The sequence below is a fragment of the Penicillium odoratum genome (assembly GCF_028828045.1).
Source record: "Penicillium odoratum strain IBT 22623 chromosome Unknown utg000006l_segment0_segment0, whole genome shotgun sequence".
Classification (NCBI taxonomy): Eukaryota; Fungi; Ascomycota; class Eurotiomycetes; order Eurotiales; family Aspergillaceae; genus Penicillium; species Penicillium odoratum.
The window spans coordinates 429309-440731 of NW_026643148.1; the positions used below are offsets into that span (position 1 = coordinate 429309).

At 45.6% G+C, this 11423-nt stretch overlaps 4 protein-coding genes across 4 annotated transcripts; 3 read left to right on the forward strand and 1 right to left on the reverse strand.

The window, feature by feature from the left end:
* Nucleotides 1–797: 797 nt before the first annotated feature.
* Nucleotides 798–2012, forward strand: N7520_008600 (serine hydrolase domain-containing protein; the record flags this gene model as incomplete). Its single annotated transcript, XM_057142534.1, has 1 exon — nucleotides 798–2012. One exon carries the CDS (start codon nucleotides 798–800, stop codon nucleotides 2010–2012), a length of 1215 nt encoding a protein of 404 aa, XP_056991822.1.
* Nucleotides 2013–2508: 496 nt separating this feature from the next.
* N7520_008601 (uncharacterized protein) lies at nucleotides 2509–3453 on the forward strand (the record flags this gene model as incomplete). Its single annotated transcript, XM_057142535.1, has 1 exon — nucleotides 2509–3453. The coding sequence occupies one exon, from the start codon at nucleotides 2509–2511 to the stop codon at nucleotides 3451–3453; it is 945 nt and encodes a 314-aa protein (XP_056991823.1).
* Nucleotides 3454–4507: 1054 nt separating this feature from the next.
* Nucleotides 4508–8263, reverse strand: N7520_008602 (tetratricopeptide repeat protein; the record flags this gene model as incomplete). Its single annotated transcript, XM_057142536.1, has 3 exons — nucleotides 4508–6630; nucleotides 6700–6953; nucleotides 7872–8263. 3 exons carry the CDS (start codon nucleotides 8261–8263, stop codon nucleotides 4508–4510), a joined length of 2769 nt encoding a protein of 922 aa, XP_056991824.1.
* A 1500-nt stretch (nucleotides 8264–9763) lies between these two features.
* N7520_008603 (uncharacterized protein) lies at nucleotides 9764–11119 on the forward strand (the record flags this gene model as incomplete). Its single annotated transcript, XM_057142537.1, has 1 exon — nucleotides 9764–11119. The coding sequence occupies one exon, from the start codon at nucleotides 9764–9766 to the stop codon at nucleotides 11117–11119; it is 1356 nt and encodes a 451-aa protein (XP_056991825.1).
* Nucleotides 11120–11423: the final 304 nt, after the last annotated feature.

Consider the following 11423-nt stretch of genomic DNA (forward strand, 5'->3'; position numbering starts at 1 on the left):
GTAAGGGTACCCTGTCGACTGCCCGCGGCTGTTAAAATGAACAACAGAAGATCCTTATCACTCAGTCGACTTTCACGTCCAGAAAGGAAAATATTGACCCAGATTCTAACCGTTTTGAATGAGTGTCAAGATAAGTAGTAAAATGGGAGGAATTTTAGTGGTTTGCTTGGTGTTGATGCTTGTTGGGTTTTGGTCCGTGAATAAATATCTATGAGTCGTTCTTTTATGGAAGTAAATAAGAGTAGGATTGTCGATCTATTTATCGTCGACGCAGAGCACTTGAGATTCTATAAATACTGTTATTTATAAAGCGTTTCTCTCAAGGCCAAACTGTCTTTAGGCGCAGTGGAATATAGAACGAATTGTTCTTAGGACAATGGGCTTTGAGTATCACATGTATTCGTTGTTTTTTTTTTCCAATTCAAAGAAATTGGAAAGATATCATTACTTTGGAATATCTCTTTATCAGCCGGCTAGCTATGGACTGGCTCCGACCTTCGTGTCTCCGTGGCGAAATTTATTTATTCACAGGCGATTCAATTGACCATTCGTATCTAAAAGTGAAGGAAATGTCTCTGCTCACAGGAATGCCTCGTAAAACCCATGGTCAAACCCTTTTTGAAGTTTCACGGGAACGGAGTTCGGTCTTTTGCGCACATGAACCCCGCAGATCTCCTGAGTCATAAAACTGGCTGTTAATCAACTCACCCTTCGCTTACGATCCTAAAGAGGTTTTTGACCGCAAAATTCATATTTCCAGATACTGGATCCCAGCACTATTTGAATTCAGCTTCGTCATGGCCGCCGACATCGAAACTAGCTTCCACGCCGCTATCGATGCCAAAAGCATCCACGGTGTCGTTATCTGCGCTACCAACTCTGAGGGTTCGTTTGAATTCAAGGAGTCTTTTGGAACACGCACTCTCCTATCCGGTGAAACGCGCCCGCAAGCGCTAGATGACGTACTATTTTTAGCGTCGGCGACCAAAATACTCACGACCATTGCAGCCCTGAAATGCGCCGATCAGGGCCTTTTATCCCTCGATGGTGACCTTTCATCGATCGCACCCGAGCTTGCTGCCAAACAGATCCTGACTGGCTTTACGGAAGACTGTCAAACACCGTTGCTCGAACCTGCATCTCGACCAATCACTCTCAGAATGCTACTCACACATAGCTCGGGCCTTTGTTATCACTTTATGAATCCACTCGTCGCCAGGTGGCGAGAAAAGTTTGCTGGTTCCGAAACCGACCGTCGAACAGTCGAAGAACTGTTCTGTTATCCACTAATTTTTCAGCCCGGCGATGGCTGGATGTATGGCCCTGGACTTGATTGGGCCGGTCGTATAGTTGAGCGAGTGGCGGGTTGCACCCTAGGAGAATATATGCAGAAGATGATCTTTGATCCACTGGGGATCACGGACGGCCAATTCTACCCGGTCACACGCGAGGACCTACGAGCCCGGCTAGTTGACCTCAACCCTGATGACCCCGATGCCCTGGGTCGTGCTGTTCTTGGTGGTGGCGGCGACATGAACAAGCGTACCATTGGCGACTTCGGTGGACATGGATATTTTCTTCCGGGTATCGACTTTATGAAGGTCCTGCAATCGCTTCTGGCTAACGACGGCAAGATCCTCAAGCCTGCCGCCGTGGAAAGCATGTTTCAGAATCATCTCAGCCCTCAAGCAATGGCAAGTTATCAAACTGCGCTGGCAAGTCCGATGGGGCCCTTTTTCCGTGTGGGGACCGACCTTGGAATGAAGGTGGGCTATGGTCTAAGCGGTTTGCTAGCGCTGGAAGATGTCGATGGCTGGTATGGTGAGCATACTCTTACTTGGGGTGGTGGTCTGACACTAGCCTGGTTTATTGATCGCCAGAACGACCTTTGTGGCGTTTGTGCGATACAGGCGGCGCTTCCGGTCGATGGTGAGTTAGTAGCCTCATTAAAGCAAACATTTCGCCATGATATCTATCAAAAGCATATCAGATGGAAGAATCAACAAGCTTAAAGATAGATCAATGTCAAATATACGTCCATTTGCTGCTATCGGAAGCCATTTTGAATCTACACACATTCCTGAATTTCGTACAATAGCATAGTTCAACGGCACCAGATCTGTCAAGCATCACTAAAAATGGTCTTTACAATGTACTCGAAATAAGAATAATGAAAGACAATGCGCTGATTGAACTAAGACAATGGAACAAACCAAGGCATCTAGGAAGAAGCCGATTGATCTAGAATAGACTTTGAATCTCCGAATGAACACTCGCCTTTGACCGCTTTATTTTCGAAAATGATGGAACAAACATTATATTTAGATCATTCATTGTGATGAAGTCTTTGAAATCTAAGATTTCATATTCTCATTCCGATCATTCTGATTTATGGAAATGAATCATGTGTGAGGTATAAAGTCACTGTGTTAATCCACTTTGCTTGATAGTCCATCAACAGTCAATCGATAACGCCTGTACCATATACTTACAGTGAAGCCTTTCTCAATGTCTCGCCGCTGTATCATTCACAATCTCTTTAATTGCTGCTTCAATGGCAGTAGCTTAGACTCTGAGCACTCAGTTCAATCAGTGCATTCAGAGCACAATGAGCATATTGATCCCGTACCAATTCCCCCTCCGGCACCTATCCACCGTGTTCCTACTTCTACTCCTATTCCTATTACTGGTGCCCCTCTCCCCCCTGCCCCTCTACCTGAGTCTCCCGTTGGCGACGCAAAAATCTTCCAAGCCCGTGGAAAAGCCATTCGAGAATGGATCGACAATCCAGACGTGGGCGGTTGCCACATAGGTCCATCCACACTAACATATGCCGACGTAATTATCTGTGATGACTGGAGTACGTTCGAGGTCCGGTACGAAAACCCTGGATTCGACTTTGAAGGAAAGATTAATGAATTCTTGGCAGGGACGAATATTGCCCCAGAAGTCTTTGGGCCAGAACAGCCCAACTATCGATGGTATAAATTGAAATCTCGGTTTGTCGGCTGGGCTGGGTATGTATCAGATGGGGTAATGATCCTCGAAAATTTACACCGAGTCCCAGATCATTTGGCTGGTGATTGTGAGGGGAGAATTAATGTCATTCACATTTCTCAGATCTCGCAGGCCATCTATCAACGTGATTTCAACTTGGATGAACTAACCTGCATAATTGGTAGTGGAATAATTAATGAGGAGACACTCGCTTATGCCCATGAGCACCTGTACCCTTCACTGAATCTTGAATGGCATGATCATACGCCTTGGACTTACGAATATGGGATGCCACAATATGATGCTCTGGTGGGTACTCGTATAGGGAAGGTTGTCGCATACATTGTACTGGGAGCCTTTCCACGGGGGACTCGTCGGATTTCTCAAATTGTTATGCAAACTGGTTGGGTTGGGGCTTCTCTTAACATGCGCTTCGATTTTGAGCGCATTAATTGATTCGAAGTGATCGATGAAAACCGGTTAGCTCGCTATATTTTAAGGCATTAGAGATTGATTTTATTTGATCCAATAGATATTTTAGAGTATTTATGCCACTTGATGTTGAAACTAGTTAGAATAAAATTGGAAATCTTACATTTCTGCAATACTAATGGACGATTGTAACGAAGACTATCACTGTATCAAATCTGGTACTGCTGTGACGCCAGATTCGTTGAGCCAACACATATCTTTCTTCCCTTATCAAAGCCTACTATCTCAACTAAATATATTTCGATTTTTTGCCTTTGAAATATCTAAGAAATGTTAGGGAAAGGCTGAAGAATCATAAGTTAGAAAACAACATATTAATAATATGTATGTTAAATGTAAACAATTGGGGCTGTAGCTCAGTGGTAGAGCGCCGCATTTGCACGTGATCTGGAAATTGCGGAGGCCCGGCGTTCAATCCGCCGCTGCTCCATTCTTTTTGGCTTTTTACTTTTTACAACCACATACATAGCAAGAATGATCTTACAGTTTATGCTCCAGTCTCTCTCCTGTCCTGCCTTTTTTGTTTTCGCGCTGCCCTTCAGTTAGAATTTCATAAACAAAATTTCTAATATATTTCTATATTGGTGGGTAGTCACGGATGAGGATTACCAGGAGCATATATCAATTTCAAATAAATTAAGTTCTTCTTTTACCACGAGACCTAGAATTACATCCACAAGCTGATGAGATATATATTCTATAGTCATCAGGTCAAAAAAATTTCGAAACTCGTTAAAAGGCTTAGATGTCCTACCAAGAGAACTCAGCTTCAAGGAATAGCCCTTATAGACCACTGTTAACAAGACAATGAGGTGGAATTTATCGCATTTACTATGGTGCTTAGGGGTGCGCCGCTCGCCTGTGAAATACGTTACATGTGATAGTTCAGAACTTATGCAAATAAAACCCCCAACAGCGCTCAAAATTTGATCTGTCACATGCACCGCTCCGGGAAGGTGATACATATGATGATGAAAGTGGAGTCTAGATGACTTAACAAGTCCTATCTAAAGTACAGTCACTGGTAGGTTGTTTTGACCAGACGATTGATATCCGCTTCAGTTTCCAAAGGAACATTTCTTCCCCTATGTTGCTTCGCTAGCTCGGTACCTTCGCTCAGCATTACTCTCCCAGCTTCCAGTGTTTCTTGATCTAAGTCCTGATTTCCCTTGACTGTTAAGACCCTCCCAAGTTGAATCAATGTTCGAGGAAGCAGACCTCGATCACCAGTAGTGTTTCGGAAGACCTTCAAGGCCCTTTGAAGGTACAGGATACATTCATCCATATTGCCCAGCTCAAGGGCCAAGCAGCCTACTTTGTGTAACGAGACTCCAGTCAGGAAGTGATTCTCTCCTTCCAAACGAACCCGATGACTGAGACATTCCTTATGTGTTTCGTAGGATTTCATGGTGTGACCTCGAATATATTCCACTTTGCCAATGGTATACATTGTGTACAATTGGTTTGTAGAGATACGTTCAAACAAATTGTGCAGCTTTTTCGCCTCAAGAAGATACTTGAAACCCTCCTCAACAAGTCCCTGCTGCAAAAACCAATTTGCGTAATTGAAAAGCGTATGCTCCAATAGCTCGGGGGTACATCCAGGGCATGTCTTCCGAATGTCAAGAGCTTTTTCGTAGTAGAGCCGAGATTCTTCCCAATGAAGTTTCTCCTTGCGGAGAAGATTCGCGTAGTTAGAATATACGGTAGCTAGCTCTTGAATTTGGGGATCGTCGCGGGTGAGACAGGCTTCTCGGTGCTGAATGCAGGTCTTGATGCACACTTCTGCCTCTTCGCGCTTGCTCCAACTGACATATACGCCACCCAGGTTGTTGTAAACAAGGGCTACAATGAGGTTCTTTTCATCTGGCATCACTTGGTTGCAAATAAACTGTGCTCGCTCGAGTATGGAAAATGCGGTATCGAATTGTCCTCTTTCGAAGTGATACCAGCCGCAGTGGGCCAGGACCTCGGCAAACTCCAGAGATGCCTCCATCTTGTCTGGATTGTTTTTAAGATGGCGAAGAAGTGTGAGAACATGAGAACTGTAAGTTATGCATTGAGGATAGAACTTCACCATTGACTGGCCCATCTTTTGCTTTGGGTAGGTTCTCGAAATGCTGTCGCAAGCGGTCTTGAAGCTTTCCTGCCATTTCTCTGGTGACCAGCGTCGGCGACAAGCATCCTGGACCAGGCGGTGTATCAGAATTGCTGGTTTGTCTTCATGTAAGCTCACACTTTCTCGCGCGAAGTGAATCAGAGAACTATCCTCAAGCTCTCTGAGAGCACGTTTCTGTGCTAATGTTTCGCGCGCAAAGTTGTGCGTCGGTTGCTCGGTGGATGGCATAATCAAAACATTGGGAATCCCGTCGGAATCCAATAAAGCTAACCTGTTTAAGAGGTCCTGAGCTTGTGTGGATAAGCTGTCCATAGACATTTTCCAGCAGGTCGCAAAGGAACGTTGGTAGCCCCATGTGGCTGATACAGCTTGATGTTCTTCAATCACAACCATTTCCTCTCCATCGTATTGGGTAATGAAATCCTCTAGAGAGACAAAATTCTTCTTTATATAGCTTGCGATGTGTGAAATCGCTAATGGAAGGCCCCCAAGGCGTCTTGATATCATCTTTGCTGATTTGACGTCATGGGAGTAGTTTTTGATCTTTGATAAGAGCATGCTGGCTCCTTCCTCATCTGTGGAACATTTAATTTCCCTGCTGAAGGTCAGGAAAGGAGCATCGGATATTGCTGGTTGGCGGGAGGTGAGAAGAATATGTCCGCCTCCTATCCGCGCTGGCCAGAATGAGTCGAGCACCTCAAAATTGTCTGCATTGTCAAAAACCAAGAGCCAGCCGGAGTTATTTTGCAGCCATGTCTTCAAAGCCTCTTTGCTCGTCTCAGACGAACCAGAAGATCGATCTAAGCAGCCTAACTTGATTGCCAATACCTCGTAGTCTCGAGTCAACTTCTCCGTCGTATCTGCATTGACCCAAAGCACAGTATCGTAGTTCTGATGCTGCTCGTCAATGTATTTCAAGGCGGCTTGTGTTTTTCCAACGCCACCTTCGCCAAATAAGGCAAAACACGGCATTCCATCCGTCTGATCCTTCACATGTTGAATCAGTGCGGCGATAGTCTCATCTAGTATCCGTTAGATTCTTCTCGTGTTCTTCTCGTGTGGTGCGAGAAAAGAAGAGCGGGGGTAATCACCTCTACCAACAATAATTTTTGAGCCTAGAAATGGTGGCAAGGTGATAGGAAAGTTGGTCTTCTGAGTTGGAGCCGAACGATGCGGCATATCGGTTTGAGACGTCTTTGGCGGGTCTGAGACCAGAACTGCGGTGTTCTGCTGTGAATTCATGCGATCCGCAACCACAGATACCGCATCTTGAACCATTTCACTCAAAACATACCGCACTCGATCGTAGGTTTCTCGGTCCGACCGTGCAAACTTGATCATCCCTCTGTGGTCTCCTCCAATTGAGTATGTATAACTGGTCCCTGTTTCCCAAGGACGACCGTAGGTTGCAGATCCTGGGTCGAGAAGCAGCTCAGATTTCTGCATAATCAGCGACCGGCTTGCAGGATGATAGGTTCGTGGCTTACCCCATTGAAGTTTGTTTTCAAAAGCTCAAAGAACTGCACTATCTTCGAGTCGCGAAATGGGAATGCATTGCAAAATTTCTCATGCTGTCTTTGGCGCAAGCGTGAGCCGACATCTCTGTCGAGCAATTGCACGGTGTACTGCCTGGGACTGTTACCAGCCATTGCAGTAAGTAAGCTGATATCCATGCCCTGGCTTGGAACTCCAAAGAACAGGGCCCCATGCGTCGAAAGGCGAATCGCTTCATCCTCAGGATTTTTCCTATCATGCATGGAAATGAATGCCTAGAAATATATCACAACTGTCAATTCAACCTGGCGGAGGAATACTGCTTGGGATAGTTGTCAAGACCTGCCTCTTTGAAGATATAGCCCCCCAGACTATGGACGATGAAAATTATTGGAACGGGGCTCCTTGAATTGCGTTGTGACTAATTTCGAATCAATTTTCCATCAAGGCCTCATTAGAAATATCAGACTTTTACTCACCAGAGCCTTTCGCCTTAGGATCTGTAGATCCATGACAAAATTCTGAGACCATTCGTAGATATCGGCGACCGAGTCATGATCGCGGATATTTGAGTCATAGCCATAAGTGAAAACTCTGAGTCCCGGATAATGATGGGGTAAGCTGTCTCTAATCCATAGAAAGCTGGTGGCCGAGTCCCTGAAAGATCCAATTGCATGACCGCCGAAACCGTGAATCACAATGCAGCTTTGGAATGATAAGCGACCAGGTTTCAGAGCTCATAAGGTTGAAACATCAGAGTGTGACTTACTCGATTATTGAACCGGAATCCAATCGCGCTGGCGAGAGTGGAGTGAATCCGAGGAAGTGTTGGTCTATGGTTACAACAACTTCTTCGAGCTCAGATTTCGGATCATGTAGGAGGAGTAGAGAGCAGGTGGATGCAACTTGATTTGTGTCAATATTGAGCATTCTGCCTCGACCTGCAAAAAAGGGAGGGATGCGGCTGAAAGAGACAGTAGCAGTTCGCGTCTGCTCCTGAGAGGTGAAGCCTGGTTCCGTTGATAATGAATGAATAACGATCTCTCGGGATTCCATTTTCAATGTCACCTGCAGACCTTTGCCTAGCTCCTCTGCAGAATAGGATTCAGGAATGTCTCGAATACGAAATGTTTCTTTCGTATCGTACCTGGGGGTTTCCATAGAAGGCCCCGTCGTGGTGGCATTTGGAGCCCGTTTCTTGACCTGTTTAATAAAATAATCAGTATTGAAAAATTTCAGTGCAGATTGAAAGGTTTCTTGAGTCCTTGGAGCTCGTACATGTCGGTCATTTGCTTCCTCTGCAGGATGTGACTCCTGTGGCCGCTTGTTCATTTCAATATTTGATATTTGACTGCTTCCGTGGGATTCTTGGCTGGCTATTAGATTTTAGATACATGTAGTAGAAATTTGTCACTAGAGCCCAAAGTTATTCTAGTATAAGGTAGAGACAAATAGCCAAGGTAAGTACCGAGTAGCCACGGAGTAGAACAACACAAGACTGGGGTTATTAGGTGGCGATAGAAGATTAATGGCGGGTGATGGAGGGTGAATTTGCATGCCTAGGCTAACCGGCTCTGATGCATGCATTCATGCCCAGGTGAGCTGCTGAACCCAACTGTAACCTGTTTTGGTTCTGTAATTACTAGTGCTGGGTTACCAGTAAGGTCTATGCACTTGCTATTTACACCAAGTTATTATTGCGACGTATCATGGGCACGGCCCTTGTCTGACCTATCGAAACTTCGTATCTAATGTGATTTGAACGCCTTGCCGTTTCCAAGGTTCCGAAGCAGCCAATATAAATATGCAGAGCAGATTCTCCAGGCTGGTGCATTTCAAGGCTTCCGGGATACATGGTAATCGATATGAAGGACCTCGGGAGTCCATACGGGCGCCAGCCCACTACATGTAGATACATGCATTTACTTAAGGACCTCAGCAGTAGGCACTTGAATAGGGCTGAGATTTCAGATTTGCGTTTCTTAGTTGGTGGTTGGCATACATGATATATCGACGACGGTTTTCTAGTTTTTTCTATATATTTTTGAAAACTGAAACCACTTATAAGCCCCATTCCGATATTGAAGGTTTTAACTCATCGCTCAGGTGCTTAGCGCATATTTTTGTTACGAAGGCTTCTTCTCGCGGAGTTTACCAGCACCTATTCTGGAAATCATTTTGAGCTCCTACTGTGGACAGATCCCCACAGCCTGATAAAAGGCCAAAATGGATCTCACACCAGCAATATACTCACAATATGTCAAAAACTCCGGTGCCTATAGAGACTGGTGTTCCTTGAAATCAAGTTCTGGGCCGTGGGATGCCATAAACGTCGAGAAGTCTATCTATGAGAAAGATTGTCCCGATACGAGGTGGACCGATTCTTTCATGAACCCGGCAACGCGCATCGACTGTCTAGATCCTATTCCGAGTCCAGGGTGGAGAATAGACGGGGCCGACGATTGTGGGCGGCGTCTTCTCATTGTCCCAATAGGATCCTGTGGGCCTCACCCTCCGCTCCGCATCGACCTTTTTCTACCCGATCTCTCTCACCTACCCTCGTTTCTGCATTGGTGTTTAGACATTTCATCCTGTACTCATATTCGTGACGATCGCTTTGCCCAACTTGGACTTGCACGTCATGTGCTTCATGCCTTGCATATGTGGACCTCACAGCACGATGATTTCGACGCGTTTTACCGGTCCCTTTCGCCTGCTTCGGAGATCCATATCGAGAATATTGATATCAATATTCGCGAAATGAGGTTTTCCATCAAATCAAGTCGAGTTGAAAGGTTTCTAACCACTGTTGAACGACTCAAGGCTTCTTACAAACATCTGGGCTACTCGGTGGTCCTCCCTCCTATTGTTTCTCTAGACCAATTACGGATTGTTAGGCAGATCAATGACACAGTGAGCCTTGTCGAGCTTCCTGTGGGCTATGAGCCTCGGCTAGTGATTATGAAATCCGCGACGGGCACGGCTGATTCACTATACCACGAGCTCCAGATATTACTTTCGCTCGATAAGCACCCGAATTTGTGCGGTCGCCCCATGGGCCTCATAGTGTATCAGTCCTGCCCGACCATGGAGCCCCTTGTGTTTGGTTTCATTCTTCAGTTCTACTCTGGTGGGTCCTTAGCCAGAGCGCTATGTCCTCATAGCCATTTCAAGCCTATCGGATGGCAGGAAAAGGTCAAATGGGCCAAACAGTTAGCCAAAACATTATGTGATCTCAGATTGAAACAAGGAATTATCTACGGAGATCTCAAAGCCGAGAATGTCGTGCTGTCCTCCTCCATCCCAAACAGTCGTGATTTGGTCTTGATCGACTTTGAGCAGCGAGGGACTGCAGATGCCTGGACACCCCCTGAGATTATTATGATGCAGAGACTTTACTCCGTGATTATGACTTGCGAAGACCCTGTGGTGCAAGCCAAGTCTGCGCAGTTACTTTCACTTGCACTGGAGGAGCCCATCCCTAACCCCGTGCAGCATTATCAGCGAATGAAGGGTCGCTCGCGGAACTTTTGGTATCGTCTTCGCTCCTTAGAGCAAGACGCTGCCATGGTTTTTATGTTGGGCAAATTACTCTACTGCATCTTTGAGAATGTTGGGACTGTCACACACTTGATTGTCCCATCTCATCCAGGGGAGTCTAATCCTCAATTTCCGCGATTCGTTATCTCACCCCCAAAAATACAGCAGCTTGTTACGAAGTGTACAAGGGGGGCGCGTGAGTATGAAACTTCCTCTCCATTCATTCTTCGTGTGGGCAATAAGCTGGTCAGCCGTGGTATGTCGGGGGTTGAAGGAGAGCCCATGGGAACCCCCGCAGATACAATCAGGGCAGCCAGACATTATTGGATCAACAGCCTTGATAGCTCAGAGCAATTTGTGATGGCCCGCGAAAGATATCGCCAAGGCAAAGCAACTCCCAATGACTTGGACCTTCTAGCTTATCTTCAAAGACCCTGCTTGAAAGAACTCCTGCGAGCACTGGATGGAATAAAATGAAAAAAGAGGCCACCAAAAATTCTTCGGAACGTGGGAGGCCATATTATTGGTTAGCTTCATCGCTACATTTAGCACACTGATTGGGGCTGTTTTGTATTTTTTTTTTTTGAAAATAGTAATGGCCTGTATGATACAGACGATTATTTTTACCCCTTTAACCCCCTTTCTAGCGTGTCACTAGTGTATCGGAACCCCTGTAGCTGCAAGCCAGCTGATAAACATGTGCCCCGCTGACAAAGGTGGTAAGATCAACAAAGTATACGCATCTGTACTTCATAAATACTTTTCTTTTGCCAGTTGGTCA